Here is an 18,553-nt window from a genome sequence, read left to right on the forward strand (position 1 = left end):
TTAACCCTGCGGGACCGGAGGAAACAAAGGCGAAAGAGCTGCTCTGTTTAAGAAGCGGCTGCTGCTTCTCCCAGACGAACACAAATCTGACCAGCAGGAACGAGGGCAGCGTCTGTGTGAGAAATACTAATTGCTAGGAAATATAAGCCTCTGATTTTATGCGGATCCACAACAAGCAGCATGAAGATCCCTGCAGTAGCTATTGCAGCAGAGGTGGTGAGCCCAGTAGGCTCCTACCCAGGTTGTACCACGGGATGCATGGCTTTAGAGTTTATTTTAGCGGACGGTGAGCAAGACACAGGTCCCCAGCCCCTGCCCTGCTGACTGCCAGACCCACAGCACATAGCAGTTTTGGGAACCCGCTGCTGTGCCCTCACAAAAGGGCAACAGCTCCTCGCTGGGGGTCAAAGTGATGCAGGCTACTGACTGAGCAGCAGGGCTATGGGGATGTCCTTGGCAAGCTGCACAGCCTGACGGTTTTGGGGAGAGGGGGGACACACATCGGCCAAACTGTACCTGCAGAGGTGGAGGAGCTGTGTCCTGGCAGCGTTTGCTTGTTGAGGGGCCCACCCGTTCAAAGCTGGTATGGGGCATCACCTGGTGAGCTGCTCCTCACTTGCAGGCAGAGGCAGCCCATGCCTTTTTTGGGAGGAGGCTCTCCCTGCACGCTGCTGGCAGGCTAACAACTGCGAGAGACTTTCACGTGCTCCCTACTCAAGGGCTAGGACGTGTGTCATAACAGGCTTCAAGTGACACATCCCTGACGCCCGTGCTGCTGCAACGGCAACACGGTTCCCGGCCGAGCAGCCTCCAGCAATACCACCTTGGGCTGTGATCTTGTCAGGTTTCATAAGCTTAATCAGGCTCTGCTCTGGCTGGCGCACAGGGGTTTCACTGTCAGGCTGGCTGTCCTGCTGCTCCAGACAGCGGCCCTGAACGCTCAACAGCAGCGCTGCGTCCTGGCACTCAACAGGAGGATCTGCATTTCGGTCTTGACAACTTCAACCACTAGATAATATGGGACAGGACGGGTGGCCCTTCGGGCATCAGCTCGGTGGACCAGTAATAGGCCAGGGACTGTGGTGGCTGGCTTAAACCCATTATACTTTAGCAGCAATGGAAAGCACCTTCTAGCTTTTCGGGGACGGGTCCAAGGAATGGAGGGTTCTTGAGGTGGCTCCTGGGGCACACACGTCATCTAGATCATCTTATTAGCACAAACTGTCCACAGTAATCCAGCTGGACTTGGCCCTATCAGAGCAGGTTGTGACCTGACCGCACCACAGGAGATGACAAGTCCATCTTTCTGTACCGATGGTCTGCGACAGGGCTGTCTGCAGAAACTCATCCCATTGCTGCCATGGGGCATTGCAGCACCCTGAGCGGGCACTGAGCTTATCTACAGCAATGGGCTCTGCCTCAGCCCGACCCACAGACGGCACCCAAAGCCACCACACTGCCTCCCAGCCCAGCATGCTTCTGGTGTCCCTGTTCCTCCTCTCCCTCTCCCTCCATTGACATCAGACCCTCAGCAGGAGCCTCTCGAAGCAGATGGGATTCGACGTGCCCGGTGTCTCCGAGGATGGGCACGCAGCAGGCACCGCTCTGGCCACAGACACAACGGAGCAGAAATGATCTGAGAGTGTCGGGTGCCTGCATCTCATTCCCCACTACTCACCAGCCCCCGTGACTCACAAAGTCACTTCAAAAGGAGCTCCTCAAAGCCTGTCGTCACTGCCTCCGACTTCCCAGTTGCAAGGGGAGAGGAAGAAAGAGAAGGAGGCAGCAGCACAAACCTAATTACTGCATCCCAACGGCCCTGATGGAAGAGAGCACTGAAACGCCCATAGCCCGCTCTGGGGTCAAGAGCCCAAAACAGCATCTGGGGCACTCAAAGTACACGTGGAAAGGGTAGGGGAAGAGCCCCCACGAGGCACCCACAGAAGGAGGCCAGGGCACATATCTCTAGCATCTTGGGGGCCTCCTCCCATTGGAGGAGGGAGCAAGACGACTCCTTCCACCCCAGCAACAGTCCCTCACTGGACATCCCCACGTGCAACCCTCCTTGCTGCAGCATCTCCAGGATGCCACCCTCCTACATGCCCCGCTGCTTGTCACGACACTAAACCTCCTGTCCAAGGTCTTCCCACCTGCCACTTCCACACTCCCTCCCCCTCTTGCCTTCCCAGTGCTGCTCCCCTTGCCTTCCTGCCTGCTCCCTTTTCAGCTCAATTTCTTCCCCCCCCACCCCCAACCCCGGCTTCTTTTTCTTGTTTTTAGCTCCTTCACCTCCAGTCTACCTCAGCCTGCTCACTCACTGCCTTGCACACCTCCATCTGCTCCCCTTCACTTTGCCCAGTCCAGCACTGGGACAACCATAACCTTCCCATTCCCCAGCAAGGGCATGAGCCCCTCAATTCTCAACACTGCAGCCAAAGGGCTCCATCTTTGGCTCAGCTTACCCAGGACCCCAGGACCCAGCTTGGAGGCAGAAGCCCCTCATACAAAGGGACACTTATTCCCCCAGGGCCACCTGCGCCAGTCACTGTGTCCTCCAGATGGACTCATACACTCACGTGGCTTCGGCTGTGGCACAGCCTGAGTAGGCCTTTTTGGATGATGGGTAGCCCTCCTAACTGTACTTGTTAGATAAGCTCTGCAGTGCCACCGCACAGGTGTGGCCTGAGCAGCATTCCCCGCTGGTGACACGTTGGCCCAGGATATCGCTGCAGAAGGGAAGAGGCTGGAAGCATCCCTGCGGCCATAGCGCGTCTCTGTGCTGTCCCAGAGTGGCTGCCCCTCTCACAGCGGCCTTTCTGGCCAGCAATCACAGCCAGGGAGCTCCCTTGAAGCACAGTCTCCCAAAATTAACAGCTCATGCCTCTGGCAGCCCCACGTCTCCACCAGCATCCCCTTCCCCGTAGGCTAGCATTGCTGGGCCAGCGCTCCCACCGTCTAGCTGCAGTGCCAGGTGGGACCTCCATCCTGCAGGACCATAGCCTGCAGCTTTGCAAGGTTTCCTATCTGCGGACAGTTGGCATCACTACACCTGAAAGAGCTCAAAAGGTGACAACAGACTGCCATAGCGCCTGCGGTCATCTGTGGCATGCTGATGCAATTCTTCAGCAGACAAGGCTCAAGAACCTCACATTAACCCTCTGATAAGTAACCTGCTGCTCCGGGATCTTATCTTCCTTTCCACGTAGCAGCACAATGCCATAAAAAAACCTGTTCTCTTTAAATCTTCTCACCCTCAGTATGTTTAGCATTACAAGTCACAGTCATGAAATGCATTTGGTAAGGAATGGCTTTATAAAAATCTCGCTCTCTTGAATAGGCAGCTAAAAATGAAGAAGGACAGGGTCTGAGAAAGTTAAGGGCTGGGAGCACACCATGCCTAGGTCCAGAAAACCCTGCTCGCCATGACATACTTCCCCAAGGCAGGCATCCCTAGCTACATTTCTTTGCAGAGCCCTAAGTTATCATTTTAACTAGTACACAGTAAGTAATAAAGCCCTAAGTTATCATTTTAACTAGTATGCAGTAAGTAATAAAGCCCTAAAGCATGCAATATGTTCAAACACAGTGTCAGGGAACCGGAGCAGGACAAAGCAGAGACACTGAAGAGCATCCAGCCCATTAGTACCAACACAGCAAACAACGGATCCCTTAAGGCAGCAGCTCATTCAGATTTTAAGTGGGGGAGCAGAGCAGCCCCACCTCTTGCCTCAGTAGGGCCAGAGGGTAAAATCACGCTTCTCTCTGCATTCAAATGTGCCTTTGTTCAGGTTCACCCTGTTAGCTCTAGCTTTGCTCTTCTTAGTAGGCTGTCTAGAAACGTCTCTTGTTGATGGCAAGGGCAAGTGGGGCGGCTAATCCCATCCCATTAGCATCCTCTGAAATTCTCCAAGGACTGCGGACGCTGTCCGAGACGGAGAGAAGGCGGCCAGAAGGCGGCTCTCGCTAAGCCAGTAGGACTTCTGGATGTGTGCACACACATCCAGCCCCGGAGCCATCCACTGCCAATAAAGCCTGTTGGAGGGAGGGAGAGGATGAGGGAACAGCCCACACATGGCTCAAAAGGAGACTTTTCTCCTACAGGCACAGCTTTCCCAATGCCAAGGGTCCCCACTGCTCTTCTTTTCTGAAGGTGGTGCGAAAACCTTAAGTTGGGGGAAACCCGTTAGTGTAAACCTGACTGAGTGCCATCCCACAAGGGCTGGAGAGGGGACATGTGGCACCATGCAAGCAGCACCAGAGCCGCCGGGTACCCCCTCGGGGTTGATAGAAACCACTCTCCCCCTCAGATGAGGAGCCAGCACTGCCTGCAGTACTCTCACGTTCCTTGCAGCTCTCCTTTCCATTACCTCTCCTATTTATAAACAGCTGTTTGGCAGTATTACTAATCAGTGCCGTGTGGAATAATGTTACATTTCCCTCAACATTACTATTTTATCTTCTTTCCTCCCTCCCCACCTCCAGCTGCTGCTTTCCTTCCACCACCCCCAGCCTGGAAAGCAATATTACATTCTTTCATTTTATCCAGGCTCTACTTCTCTGATAATGTAAACAATTTACTTATAACCCATGCAAAAAAAAAAAAATTAAATACTGTTAAACCCACTTAAAATAAATACTTGCCGAAGGAATATCAGCTGGAGACTGCTCTCTGACTTATAATAATCCCACTGTGCCCGGGGAAATCCTCTTAAACCTATATCAGATAAAGATTGTAAAACTGTTATAGGGCTAAACTGCCAGGGCAGCCAGAGAATCAAGATGGAAAATTTCTCCTCCCAGCTTTTCCCTACCAAGGGGCAGCTCCATTCCAGTGCAGGTCAGGCTTCCATCTCAGCACATGAAATTAAATACTTGTGCTGCAGAGCTCAGCGGCGTGGGACCCTGCACCACCAGGGAGGAGCCAGCGGCAGGGGGAAAGGCCAGTCCTGCTGGGGCTTCAGCCTAGAGGATGAGGCAGGAGGTTGGCAGCCTTGGGATCCCAAGGCTCCCCCCTGGAGCACCCAAAGCATTGTCCTCCCCTTGCTGCCCCCTCAGCAAGCAGCCGAAGCAGGGCAGAGACCCTCTGATGCTTTAAACCAGAAGAAATCTCCCACCCAGGATGCTGAATAGCAACATTTCTAAATGAGCAGATAAGGAGCCCAAACCAGAGGGACCACACTTACATTTCTGAGCCCTCCTGGGGGGCAGGATGGAAGCAGGAGGCTTTCAGCTTTGTGCTATCCTATCTGATAGGACAGAAAGGATCTGATGCACGATCGGTAATGCTGCTAGGGGCTTGTGGGTTTGTGCTGCTCTGCCTGAGCACCGGTCCCCAGTTTGGCTTTATTTTGCTTGTCTTGTAATTCTTCAACAAAAAGATGTGCATCCACACCACAGTGAGGATGCAGCTTTGTGGCACAGAAGCAGGTGGGCTCAGCGACGGGCACTGTGCTTCCCCTCTGCTACACGGGGACACCATCATTTGCCACCAAGACCTGCTTGTTCTTCAAGATGACCTGAGAAAAGCATTGGTGTCGATGGCAGGAACAGCTGCCCCTGCCTCTCAGGGCAGCATACCGACAGAAATGCAGAGCAACACAGTCTGAGGGGCTGGAACGAGAGAACAAATAAAGCAATCCTCCAGGGGAAACAAATTAAAACACAAAAAATCCCCTGAATACAACCCAAAAAAAAAAAAAAAAAAAAAAAAGGAGTGGGAGGAAGGAGTAAGCATAGCAAAAACCTCCCCAGGGAGGCAGCATGAAAAATAGGCAACGTGGAATGTGAAATTTTCCCTGGTAATCGAATAAGGGGCTGCTCCATCACAGGATTTCTCAGCGCTGCAGCTGGCTGGAGCCACGGGGACCGTATTCCACTTTCAGAGTTCACTGAGCAATTGCTAAGGCAGGGGACGGGTGCCATATGCTACCAGCTGCGCTCACAGTTATCGCTTTCCCCATTTAACGCTGAGAGAGACTCTTTGGAGGCGCAGAAGCAGAGAAACCTGCCCACTTGGTGCCTCTCCCCCACCACCCGGTGTTCTGGCAAAGCTGCCAGAAATGCCGACGGGTCTGGGAGCAGGTCCCCGTGCCAGGGAGTCACCAGGCTGCGCTGGCTGCTCAGCCCCACCGGGACCCATCACAAGCGGGGAGGCACAGAGATGGGTGTCCCTCAGCCACCCTCCATCGAGGTGGTCGGTACGGCCGGAGGCAGCACCTGGAAGGCGGCCGAGCACGCAGAAGGTAGGAGGCAGGTACCAGGCTCTGCCCATCCCACATTACAGCCCGCCGGCTCCACCACCTGCTCACCTCAGCCAGCCCAGCTCCTTCTGGCTCTCCTTTTGTGTTCCTAATTTTTTTTTCATCCTCCGGAGCTTCTCTCGGTTGTGCACGCAGTGAAAAAGTAATCGTTTGGGTGGAAAAAAAACCCCATAAAACAGGTTGGGGGCTGCCCAGAGCACACTGGGAGGAAATATTAAATTCAGGGTGGGAGGTGGCACCAGATCTAACACCAGATGACCTTTTGCTTCCCATCATTAGCAAGAAGAGCCTCACCTGAAAGAGCTCCCTTGCATGCCAAGTTCACTTTCTTGGAAAGGATGGAGAGCCCAAGGTCCCGAGTAATCCACCTGTGGTAGAACTGGCCTTCAAATGCATTGGGATCTCTGTCCAAGATTCTTCTATACTAGTTAAAAACCTTTACCTCCTATCAGCACTTAACACCCCAACGTTACGGCAATCTACACAAACAGCCTATACCACCCACCACCCTTCTCAGAGGGACAGACTGAGAGGCATCCTATAAATGAGTTAAGACATTTAGGATTACCAAAGACCTCATTTTACCAGGAGCTGGCAGAGCATATGGGAAGAGTGAGCAGGACAAGCGAAAAGGGCATGTGGGCTGAGCAGTGTAGCTTTTGCAGCAAGTCCTTTCAGGGTGGCAGCAAACCCTAAGCCTCACAGCCTCCCTGACACCAACGAGGCACAGGGCTCAGGGGATGAGCGAGTGTCGTGGTCCCACCAACCTGAGAGACGCCCCAGCGGAGCCGAGCACAGCTGGAGCCAGTGAGAGAGCAGACCAGAGGGCAAGACTCCGAGCCTTCAGAAAGGAGGCTTTTGCAGGGAAAAACTGCTTTAGTTTTCAAAGATCGTTTTAACTGACTGGTCTGATTTTACCATTCTGGCTCAGCGCTGCACAGAAACCCACCCAAGCAAAACACTACGGCTCTTTACAGTCTGAAGGCAAGTCAGCATTTGGGTTTCTGCATCTCCCTTCCTGACAAGCAAGAGACAAGAGAAAGCCTGGAAGCGAGAGGGCTCATTTTAAAGACCAGCCGAGATTTGCGAGCAGAGGGCTGCGCAATTGCCTGAGGCTGTATTCATTTACATTTTTAGAAATGCATTTTAGAACACTTTTTTTTTTTTTTTTTTTTTTTTTTTTTTTTTTTTTTACAATGCATAGGTACAAGCATACAGACAAGCATAAAAAAGGACACACATTCTTATTGTGAATCTTCTTCACGCGCTAGCTAAATTTAAAGAAGTACCTCTACCTCAAAAGGGACAATGTGGGAAAAACATATGGAATACAGTGATGTGCCCCAAATGTGTCTAATGCCAGGTTTTTTTGAGAAATAGGTAGGTGGACAGGGGAAAGAAAGAATGAATTAGTTCCACAACTGAGAGCCCCTTCTGCAAAGCACGTCACGCCACCAAGGTGCCTGCAGTGTTGAGGGACGGGGCAGGAAGGCGAGGGAGGAAAACCACCAACAGCTAAGAAGGGAGACAAAGTGGATACAATGAGTTATCCATTTTTTTCAGGTTATGCTGTGCCAACAATTGGTTCCATTTCTCCTGTGCAGATAGAGGTAGAGAAGGCATGTCACACAATAAGACAATGAGAAAGTAAAAATAAGGTAAGCAATTCCAGCAGGAAAGAAGAGGAGACAGTTTACTGCAACAAAACAGGAGTAATTGGAAGTGTTTAGCAGGAAAACATAACAAAAGGGGATGAGATAAAGATACACAAAATAATGAGCGAACCTGGTCTAGCAATATAAGGACACATACAGAGATTTCTGCTATGAGCTTTCAGTTATAACCTGAATGGTATCTACAAAAAAAAGTGTTTTAAAAAAGCACAAGGAAGAGCTAGCCCATGCAATTCATTGCCAGACTGTAGATGACTAAAGCCAAGATTAAAACCAAAAAAAAGAGAGACCAAAAAAAGTGACTGGAAATTTAAACAGGTCTTAGTGCCTTCCTCCTGCCAGCGGGAGTGTTAGATCTGGAAGGGCCATGGAGCCTCCTGGACTGGCTCCACGCACTCCCATCCCACAGGGGGCTGCAGGGAAGCATCCCATCCTGCCGGGTCCAGAGCCGTGGGGTTGCCTGCTCTGGGTTCCCTGGCACCATGGACCACAGCCTCCCCACCTCTATTCACCTCACAGCTTCTGCAGGGGCAAAATCGGGTAAGCTTAAGCAGCGATAATCTCAAGACACCAGAAATGACTAAGCAGGGCTGGAGATGAATCCTATTCAGCATCATTACCAGGCAAAGCTGAAATATAAGCCTTTGTTTCTAACTCCCGCTATCCGAGGAGCTCAAAGCACTTCACAATTATTTAGCTTAGACTTTGTGAAAGGCTTGTATGCTATTATCCCTAATTCTACCAGCTGGAAAATGGTGAGGGAGACAGGCAGTGCCGTACCCAGGGACGCACAGCGGGCTGGCAGCACGATGTAGGATGGGACCTGATGCCTGCAGCCCCCCACTGCTCCTCACCATCAGAAACCAGGTACTCTGGTTTGTTGGTGCAAGTCCCAGAGAACTACCAGAGGTAAAGATATTTACCCCTCATCATCCCTCCCAGGTTAACAGACAAACACTCCTTTTCCATCCATAGCAGGAACAGAAAGAAAAAGCAGAGCAGCATAGCTCAAACTTTTTTTTTTCAATGCTACTACAGAGAGATTTAGGCATGTAAAGGAGGACAGTGAGAACAAAATACCCTGTGTCTAGCTGCAAAGGACCACCTAGGAGAAGGTATTTGATATTTTCTTTTTTTTTTAATGTCAGCTAAAGGGGAATTTGAAAGTGAAGGACATTTTACTCCTCTGGGGAGCTAATTACTGCAACAAGCACAGCCCAAACAGGCGAAGATGAATGTAACTCACAAAGCAGGAATTTCAACACCACCAATCCTGGAACTCAGTTCGGTTAAGTGACAGCTTGGCCAAATAAAACATACACATGCTCCACAGAGGTAGCAAAGCCATCAAGACGACCTCAGAGAGATTAGGACATCTGAGCTTAGGGTCTCGAAATTCTACCTTCATACACCAGAGCACAGCAATAGCGACAAACTCCTGCAGCCTCTCTAAAGAAATAAGAAACATACGAAATATAAAAAATATGACAGAAAAAAGAATTTGGGGATGTACAATAGGTCCTTGCTGTTCTCACCTGATTGAGAGCACTGATGTCATACCCTTATCTAGCACTAACATCATTATATACCATTCCACACCTTTCCTTAAACACCCTCTCCCTTCAAACTGCTCCTAACAGTGGTTTCTTTTGCACAGCAGCCAAGTGGTTCATCGTGGGATCACAGGACACTTCAGGGTGGAAGGGACCTCAGGGAGTCTGTAACGCAACTACAGGGTCAAGCAGGGTCAGCTCTAAGGTCAGAGCAGGCTGCTCAGGGCTTGATCCTGTCGGGTCTTGAAACCCTCCAGAGACGGACCCGCGCAACCTCTCGTGGCAGTCGGAACTGCTTGTGTTTCGATTTCTGCCTGTTGTTGCTCATCTGCAAAAAGCCCGGTGTCCCTGGGACATGTACAGTGACAAACGCTTTCCCCTTCTCCCCCGAGGAGAAAAAGAAAAAGGCAGCATAGAAAGGAGAGCCCTAAAGACTTCTTTCAAAACCAGTAGATCCTTGTCTGCAAGAATGCCATCTCTTTCTTCGACACCCCACCTCAAGCAAAGCCACCTTCAGCCCAGTTGATGGCTGGAATAAACTAGCAGCCACCAAGGTCCACGTGCCCCACGTCAGCAGAAGTGACTGCTCTCACCTTGAGTCCCCCCAGGTTCCCAGAAGCTGACAGTGCTCCTCCAAACACAGCAAACCTGCAACATGACTTTCTGCCTCTGCTCTGCAGGCAGGCAGGTCACGTATGGCAGCACTTGATGAAGAAGAGGGGAAGCTGCTGGCAACAAGCAGCAGCAGCTGGTACGGACTAATAAAAGTTCATTTTTTTTTTCTTTTTTTGCCTGCTGTATGCCCTTTAGCTCTCCACAGAGAAACTCTGGAGTGTTTTGATTGTAAGTTCAGCAAAAGAGACCTGCTCTCTTCTCTTGAACGCTTCTCTGAGACAACATCCAGCTCCTTCCCTTCCAGTGTCTGGCCTGCATAAATATTTCTTCCACTTCTCATGACACCAAAGCCTCTCAGATATACCCTACAGCTACCACCCTACAGCTACCCTTCCCATCCCAGCCATGGGCTTGCAGCTGGCCACACAGCCACATGCTACAGTTCAAGGGCACAGAGGACTCCTACAGGGCACACTCCTACAGGCACAGTCAAACTATCTGTGGACTGAGTTCTGGTCTGCAGAGAGTTGCAAGTGAGTCAGGCAGCTCAGCATTCGGAGATGAGATCCCACCAAGCACAGCCACAGCCAGCACTGACCTCAGGCAGAGGGGCAGCTGGCTCTTCATCCCACCAGTGCCCTTGCCCACCACAACTCCTGAGCCTGGCACGATGCTGAAACTTCACCACAATGGGGGTCCCAGCCAAAAAACTCTCATCCAGCCCCTGGGAGCTGCCACAGCCAGGTAAGACCCAGGGGAACAGGTCAGAGACCATGGCACCAACCTACCCGGGCAGGGTGAGACCAGTGAGAAACAGCAGAAAGCAGAAGCATGGATGGGCTGAGGGTGGGCAGGGGAGCCACCGAATAGCACCAAAGGAGTGTGAATCCTCTCTGTCCCCCTTCCACCTACACCTGGCAGGAAGGAGACACCGGTGACCATCCCTGCAGGCACTACCAGCTCCACAGCAGCTCATGCCCGCTGCTGAGACAGCCGTGTCCGAGTACTGCTTGTTTCTCAAGTCTGCACTGGAATTGCTCCTTCCCACTCTGCGGTACCGTGGAGGTTGTGGTCTCTCCCCCCATCCAACCCCCTTTCATTTCTTTGCTTTAAGGCATTTTAGGACTGATGCAGTACAGCTGCCTCCCCCAAAATCTAGAGAACAAGAGCTGCGACCTCCTCAAGTGCTTTGAAACCCTTTCTCCTGCTCTCTCACTACCTGTTTAAGAAAAACCTCAAAGCCTGATTCTTACCTCAAATCAGTAACTCTGAAAAAGAGCTCAACGTTTTTGGGAGCACAGATAAAATAAAAAAAAAAAAACCTGAGATAAAAGTCTGAAGCTTCTGAAGAGGTTAGACCTGGGCCTCTTGGCTGTTATCTAAGTAAGGGTAGAGGCACACAAACAACTCGTTGCAGCGATACAGCAGAGTACAATTTTGCAGTGACTCACGCACTCTGAAGTAACTGCCATGTGCTCACTTCTGCCCCACAGCAAAACGCAAGTTTATTTACCCATCAACACGAGATGAGAAGCACAAACCAGCATCTCAGATTGCACAGCATCCCTGGAGCTTCACCACCCAAATTACTGCACAGAAACCTCATCTTCTGCCCATATTTTAGGAGTTATTAAGACAAGGGATAATTCCAATGACAATTTGGAACATACTGCTGTCCTGCCAGTGGTTACTGGAATGCTGTTTTTCTTCACCTGCAAATTCTTTGCTGTCCTTAACTTCTCCAAAAAGCAAAGGAGCAGCCCAGGTACTTCTCACAGCCAGCAACAAGCAGGCCAGGACCTCGATACAATTGCCTATCAGGTGTGCATGGTCCCCAAATCCTCAATTTAATCAATCCAGTTTTTAACTCCCCTCTTTAGCATGCCCAAGTGTTTTCCCAACTCAACCACAAAGCCAAAATTTACATCAGTTGCTTAGGAACCCCGTCAGGGAAGTTTCCAAAAGCAGCCAAGTCTTCAGCCGCTATTGGATGAATTAACTTCACGTCTAACATCTAGGCTCTCTCTTCAGTCAACTTAGAGAAGGCTGCATTTAATTTCAACAAAGATGGGTTGCCTTCTAGGTTTGTCCCTCTCTGTCCTCTGACTGCAGATATTGCCTCAACATCTATCTTAGGCAACATGCCTGGAGTTAGACGAATGGGAGGACACTCATGTGATCTTCTAAAAGTCTTCCCCCCCCCACCCTAAGTAAAAGACCATGAACTAGCCTCAGCAAATTCACATCAGCCTTGCAGAACTGAACTCTGAAGGCAAACAATGGAGCTGCAGACTTTGTACATGGGTTAGTCCTTTCTCATAAATCAATCACAAGGCCACAGTTCCACAACATCCCAAAGAGCTGCACCTTTTTCTTTTTGTTTTTTTTTGCCACCTCCTTCAGCCCTGCAACTCAGTCTGAGATGTCCTAAATTCTTCCTCCGAACACATCTCACAGCCCAGGTATAACTCCTTCTTCGAAATGATGTAGCTCAGGAGGGGATGAGAAGAGGGGTAGCAAGATATGAAAGATTTATTTTCGAAGCAACTGAAATAAACTGAAGACTGGTGAAAAAGGTTAAGCCTTGATGCACATTTCCCCATGGTAGAAAGCCCTTGAACCACATTACTGGCCTCATTCCTAGCATCAGTGAGATTAGGACTGGCGCTGCATGCCTAAATTCAGATAAGAGTCCCACAAAGTGCCTGAGGAGCACTTTTTATGCCAGGCCATCGGAGATTTCAGGTCCTCAAGAGTGGTACTAGATCCTGGCCAAGATCTCAATGAACAAAAAGGAACATCTAGTGGAGACACCAAAAATGGCAGAGGGACAACCAACAATGCTTGTTGCTAGTCAGGTGGACACAAGTGTACTTTCAAGCCTCACTGGTGCACATCTCTGAAGCTGACAAGGCTATTTTTTAGCAGCCACAGAGACCTGGATACATAGCCCTCAATGCTGCTCAGATGGCGGGAGCAAAGACACATCCCAGCTCCTCTGCTGCAAGCTGAGATGTCCCGGTGTAGCCCCCAGCCCCATGCACTGCTGCACCAGTGTCCCATCCAGCTCCCTCAAAACTCCCAGCTCCCTCATTACACGGCTGCATCACTCAGGTGAAATGGGAAGAAACTCTTCCTTCAGCTCTTCCCTCAAACCACAGGACACAACAACTCAAAGCTCCCAGAGCAGCAAGTCTAAAACCAACACTGCTTCAAACCCATCCATTTCACACATAAACAGAGAGAATAGAGATGCTAACAAACCTGTCTCCCTCCAGGCTTTGCTGCTGCCAAAAAAGAGCCATTCAATCTAATGAGTCAATTAAAAATTCATAAATGGATGAAAGAAAAAAAAAAAAGTTCAGTTCTGTTTCTGAGAAAATGAGAACAATAACTCTCATTTAGCTCTCATGTACCTCTTCTTGCATACTGTCTGCAGCAACAACGCCGGCCTGAAAACCCATGACCTGTAGCTGAGAGCTAAAATGCCAGAAAAAGAGAAGAGGGTGTGTGCTCTGCCCAGCCCTGCGGAGAGGAGCCCGTTGCCCCAGCGGGGCTTCAATGGGGATGAAGTCAGCCTTGGTTCACGTGAATGGGAGCCAGAGAGAAGGCCCTCCACAAGGGCTTGCTGTCTACAGGTCATCACAGGGGGTACGCTGGAAAATTCAGTTTCTGTCAGAGTTAGGTTAAACCACAGAAAACACCTATGCAGATACACACATTCAAAATGCGAGTGGCCTTAAGTCACTTCCGAAAGGAATTTTCAGAAATTAATTAAACTAAACCAAATCAGGGCCTCAAATTCTGAGCACAACATCCATGAAGTGGCACAAAGTGATTTAATTAACCCACTAAAAGTTACTTCAGATGAATTTTCTTGAGCATGCCAGATATACGTAAGCCCCAAAGCCAACGTCCTCAAAGCACTATTCATGGGTGTCTATGGAGTCTCAAATCTTACATGCCTTGTACCAGTGGCACGGGTAGGACAGAGCAAAAGCATCTCACCCAGCAAGCACCATGCCAGCTGCAGAAGATGCTGAGCTGCAGTTAAAACCTGGACGGCACTGGCTCCCCAGCCCCTGGGGCGAAGAGTAGAGGAGCTCCCACCATGGACATGCCAGCTACGTTCGCCCACATCCCCATCCCACACTATGTCTCACACCAGCAGCTAAGGCAGGTACTCTTGCTTGCTTTAACAGCTCTCCTACAAGGACCCCAGGTTTCCACTGGGAGCAGCTCCCTGGCAGAGGAACCAACTAGGATCAAATTAGATAGGACGAGGGGTAATGGTTTTAAACTGAAAGAGGGGAGATTTAGATTAGATACTAGAAAGAAATTCTTTCCTGTGAGGGTGGTGAGACACTGGAACAGTTGCCCAGAGAAGCTGTGGATGCCACAATCCCTGGAGGTGTTCGAGACCAGGCTGGATGGGGCTTTGAGCAACCTGGTCTGGTGGGAGGTGTCCCTGCCCATGGCAGGGGGGTTGGAACTGGATGGCCTTTAAGGTCCCTTCCAACTCTGTCCATTCTATGATTCTATAACCCCACCCTGCCCCCAGGCACTTTTTTTTCCACCAGGTGTTGGTCACCCTGAGGTGACTTTACAGTGGCAGCGCTGACTCAGACTTGTTTAAACTAAAGGGGGAACCGCAAGCCTGGACACCTGAAGCAAATCACGGAACTACAAAAAAGTATGTATTTAAAAAAACAGAAAAGAGTATTCAAACATCTACCTTCTGACTTCTCATGGAAATAAGATGGGAATGCCAGCACCTAAATAAAAACCTGTACTGAGACCATGGGGCTTCACCTGGGAGAGTGGCTGGGCTGGCACCTTGGAAAGGAAGGAGCCAAGGCACACACAAGTGGGAGGCAAGGAGCACAGCCCAAAGGAGGGCTATTGTGATCAAAACTCACACCTCAGCTCCTTTCACAATGGGTTTCCTGTGTCAACATGGCTTGAACGGGCAACACCCTGACTGGCTAGCATGTCTGGATAAAGCCAAAGTGGTTTCCAAACTGGAGACCTGCAGGCTCACGGACGCCTCCTGAGGGTAGCAAGCCTGCTGTCCGTGGGCTTCAATTTGCTTGAGGGGTGTCTGCTGTAGAGGAGCTCTTTTAGGAGTCCTTCAGCCGAAGAGTTTGATGGAAGCTATTTGAACCGCTGTTAGCAGTGAGAGACTTCAAACCCAACCCCCATTTTGAGACACAGAAAGCAAGCTGAAGCTTGAAAAGGTCAAAGATGTGCTGTGGAAATACTCCCGATTTTAAAGAAACTGTTTCCAATTTTTCTAACACAGACAAAAAAACCCACCCCAAACCAACTCCCCCACATTCATCTAGAGACAGCTCAATCCGATCAGTGTGCTGGTTTCAGGACACGCTCAGCGCTGCCCTCTGCAAAGAGCTTGAAGACAGCTGTCTCTCCCGTTCCCTTTACGTGCCGCTCGTTATCGCTCCTCTCTTCCCCGTTCCGCTGTTTCCCCACCTTTGGCACGCAGCTCTCTCCTCTGCAGCTCCTGCCATCTGGAGCAGCCTCCCCTACCCCACTCCCTCGCTGCGTAAATCAGTTCTACGTCCCTCTTGCTTTCACAGCCACGGCTTCACACGTTCCTCTCTCCGGCTATGCTGCCTGGCTTCTCTTCTTTGTAAGGGTCTTATTACTAAGGAATCACGGATTTGTTGGAGTTGGAAGGGACTGTCTAGAGATCATCTAGTCCCACTCCCCTGCCAAAGCAGGATTGCCTAGAGCACATTACTCAGGACTGCATCCAGGCGGGTCTTGAAGATCTCCAGAGAAGGGGACTCCACGACCTCCCTGGGCAGCCTGTTCCAGGGCTCCGTCACCCTCACCAGAAAGAAGTTCTTCCTCATATTTGAGTGGAACTTCCTATGTTCCTGCTTGTGCCTGTTGCCCCTTGTCCTGTCACTGGGAACCACTGCAAAGAGTCCAGCTCCATCCTCCCTCAAACCCCCCTTTAGATACTTACAACCATTAACAAGGTCTCCCCTCAGCCTTCTCTTCTCCAGTCTAAAGAGCCCCCGCTCTCTCAGCGTTTCCACGTAAGGGAGGTGCTCCAATCCCTTAATCATCTTTGTAGCCCTACGCTGGACTCTCTCCAGTAGTTCCCTGTCTCTCTTGAACTGGGGAGCCCAGAACTGGATGAAGTATTCTAGTTGTGGCCTCACCAGTGCAGACTAGAAGGGGAGAATGACCTCCCTCAACCTGCTGGCCACACTCTTCCCCATGCAGCCCAGGAAAGCTTGGTTTCTCTTACATCTCTAGACCATCATTTCCTACGATTCACACCACTAGGCTGTCTGCTCCTGTTCTCCTCACTGGTATTTTATTGTGATGGCTTATGTGGACTACATTGCACACAGGGGTGGGGGGTTGATGGGTTTCCGCTGCATGCCAGCTGGGAGATGCCCCGTTGCCCCCAGCCACCCCATTAGCAGGAGGACAGCTTACCCACGAGGTTCATCTTGGCGCTGTAACTCCCGAAGTACCTCTCGTCGGTGTTGGGCGTGTGGCACTCGTACTCCCCAGCGTCCCGGTCCTGCAGGTCGGTGATGTGCAGCAGGACGGCGTCCCCCTGCACCCGCTCCACGTAGATGCCCCGGCTGTGCACACGCTGGGTGTAGATGGCGTAGGGGAAGGAGGGGTCGACGGTGCTGACGATCTGCACCTCCCGCTCGGGGGCCGAGGGCACATAGATGGACCACTGGAAGTTCTGCTCTGATGGGCCCTGGTAGCCGCTCACCTTGCACCACAGCGTGACGTGGGACCCCTCCGTGCGGTAGAGGGGCCCTTCCTGCACTGTCACTTGCCGCTGGGCCAAGGCCATGCCTGTAGGAGGAGAAGAGCCCAGCGTTACTTCTGGAAGGCAGCTCCCATGCCTCCCCCAAGACGTACCAGTCCTGCCCTTCCCATGGCCACGTTGGGCAAGGCAAGCCCTCGCACCCCACCGTACAATTGGCACCCCACCACCTGCAGCTTTCTTGCTGACCCAAGTGAAGTTTTTTTAAAACGCCTCATTAAAAGAAGTGGTGTTGAGATAACACAAAACCTTTCTTTGGCAGCAGTAAGAATCCAGGCACAAAAAGGTACTGCGCCGCACGGCAACAAACCAGAAACTCAGGCCAACAGGGCTTTGTTTTCAGTACTGCTCTCATCTTCCAACCCCACCACCCTGAGATCCCAGCCACGGGTTGCTGCCGGAGGGCACTAGGAGGTGGCACGCAGCCGCTCTGCACCACCCTGGTGCCACTGGTGGGGCTCTCCGGTTCAGCAGTGACTCCCTCTTCTCCTGGCACAGCCCAACCAGGACCATCTTCCACCAGGAGAGGGGCCCCCATGCAAGCCAGGAGGCTACGCTCCCTTCTCCTTGGGTTCCTGGGCCACCCAAAAGCACAGCACAAGCACTCATCCTCTACCAGCAAACCCACCAGAGGCTCCAGCTTGGTATACCCTCAGCAAGTTTGCCAATGACACCAAGCTCAGTGGCATGGTCAACATGCTGGAGGGAAGGCATGCTATCCAGAGGGACCTGGACAGGCTTGAGAGGTGGGCTTGTGCATGAAGTTCAACCAGGGCCAAGTGCAGGGTCCTGCACCTGGGATGTGGCAATCCCAGGTACAAGTATAGGTTGGGCGGATAATGGCTGGAGAGCAGCCCTGAGGAGAAGGACTTGGGGGTGTTGGTGGATGAGAAGCTTAACATGAGCTGGCAATGTGCACTAGCAGCCCAGAGAGCCAACCGTATCCTGGGCTGCATCAAGAGAAGCGTGGCCAGCAGGTCACGGGAGGTGATTCTACCCCTCTACTCTGCACTGGTGAGACCCCACCTGGAGTCCAGCTTTGGAGTCCTCAACACAGGAAGGACATGGACCTGTTGGAACGGGTCCAGCAGAGGGCCACGAAGATGATCAGAGGGATGGAGCACCTACCCTATGAGGACAGGCCGAGAGAGCTGGGGTTGTTCAGCCTGGAGAAGAGAAGGCTCCGGGGAGACCTTATAGCAGCCTAACAATATCTGAAGGGAGCCTACAGGAGAGATGGGGAGGGACTCTTTGTCAGGGAGTGTAGTGACAGGACAAGGGGTAACGGTTTTAAATGGGAAGAGGGGGGATTTAGATTAGATATTAGGAAGAAATTCTTTACAGTGAGGGTGGTGAGGCACTGGAACAGGTTGCCCAGGGAAGCTGTGGATGCCCCATCCCTGGAGGTGTTCAAGGCCAGGCTGGATGGGGCTTTGAGCAACCTGGTGTAATGGGAGGTGTCCTTGCCCATGGCAGGGGGGTTGGAACTCAATGATCTTTAAAGATCCCTTCCAACCCAAAGCATTCTATGATTCTATGATAAATCCCATTCTTTCCCCCCGCTCAAACCCAGCACGCCTTCTCCAGCCTCTCAGTTATGCCTGTAAAGCCATCCAGGGAAAATACCAT

The 18,553-nt window shown here is 51.2% G+C and overlaps 1 protein-coding gene across 2 annotated transcripts in view; it reads right to left on the minus strand.

Annotated features, from left to right (window-relative positions):
- IGSF3 (immunoglobulin superfamily member 3) overlaps positions 1–16,962 on the minus strand; it is a 74,767-nt gene extending 57,805 nt beyond the window's left edge. For both annotated transcript variants that reach the window (XM_014947258.1, XM_014947257.1), the window contains exon 1: positions 16,576–16,962. In XM_014947258.1, coding sequence (XP_014802744.1) covers positions 16,576–16,951 — 376 coding nt within the window. In that variant the 5' untranslated portion in view covers positions 16,952–16,962. The remainder of the gene's footprint in view (positions 1–16,575) is intronic.
- Between the last annotated feature and the right edge of the window lie 1,591 nt (positions 16,963–18,553).

The sequence above is a fragment of the Calidris pugnax genome, unplaced genomic scaffold (assembly GCF_001431845.1).
Source record: "Calidris pugnax isolate Ruff unplaced genomic scaffold, ASM143184v1 scaffold95, whole genome shotgun sequence".
Taxonomy (NCBI): domain Eukaryota; kingdom Metazoa; phylum Chordata; class Aves; order Charadriiformes; family Scolopacidae; genus Calidris; species Calidris pugnax.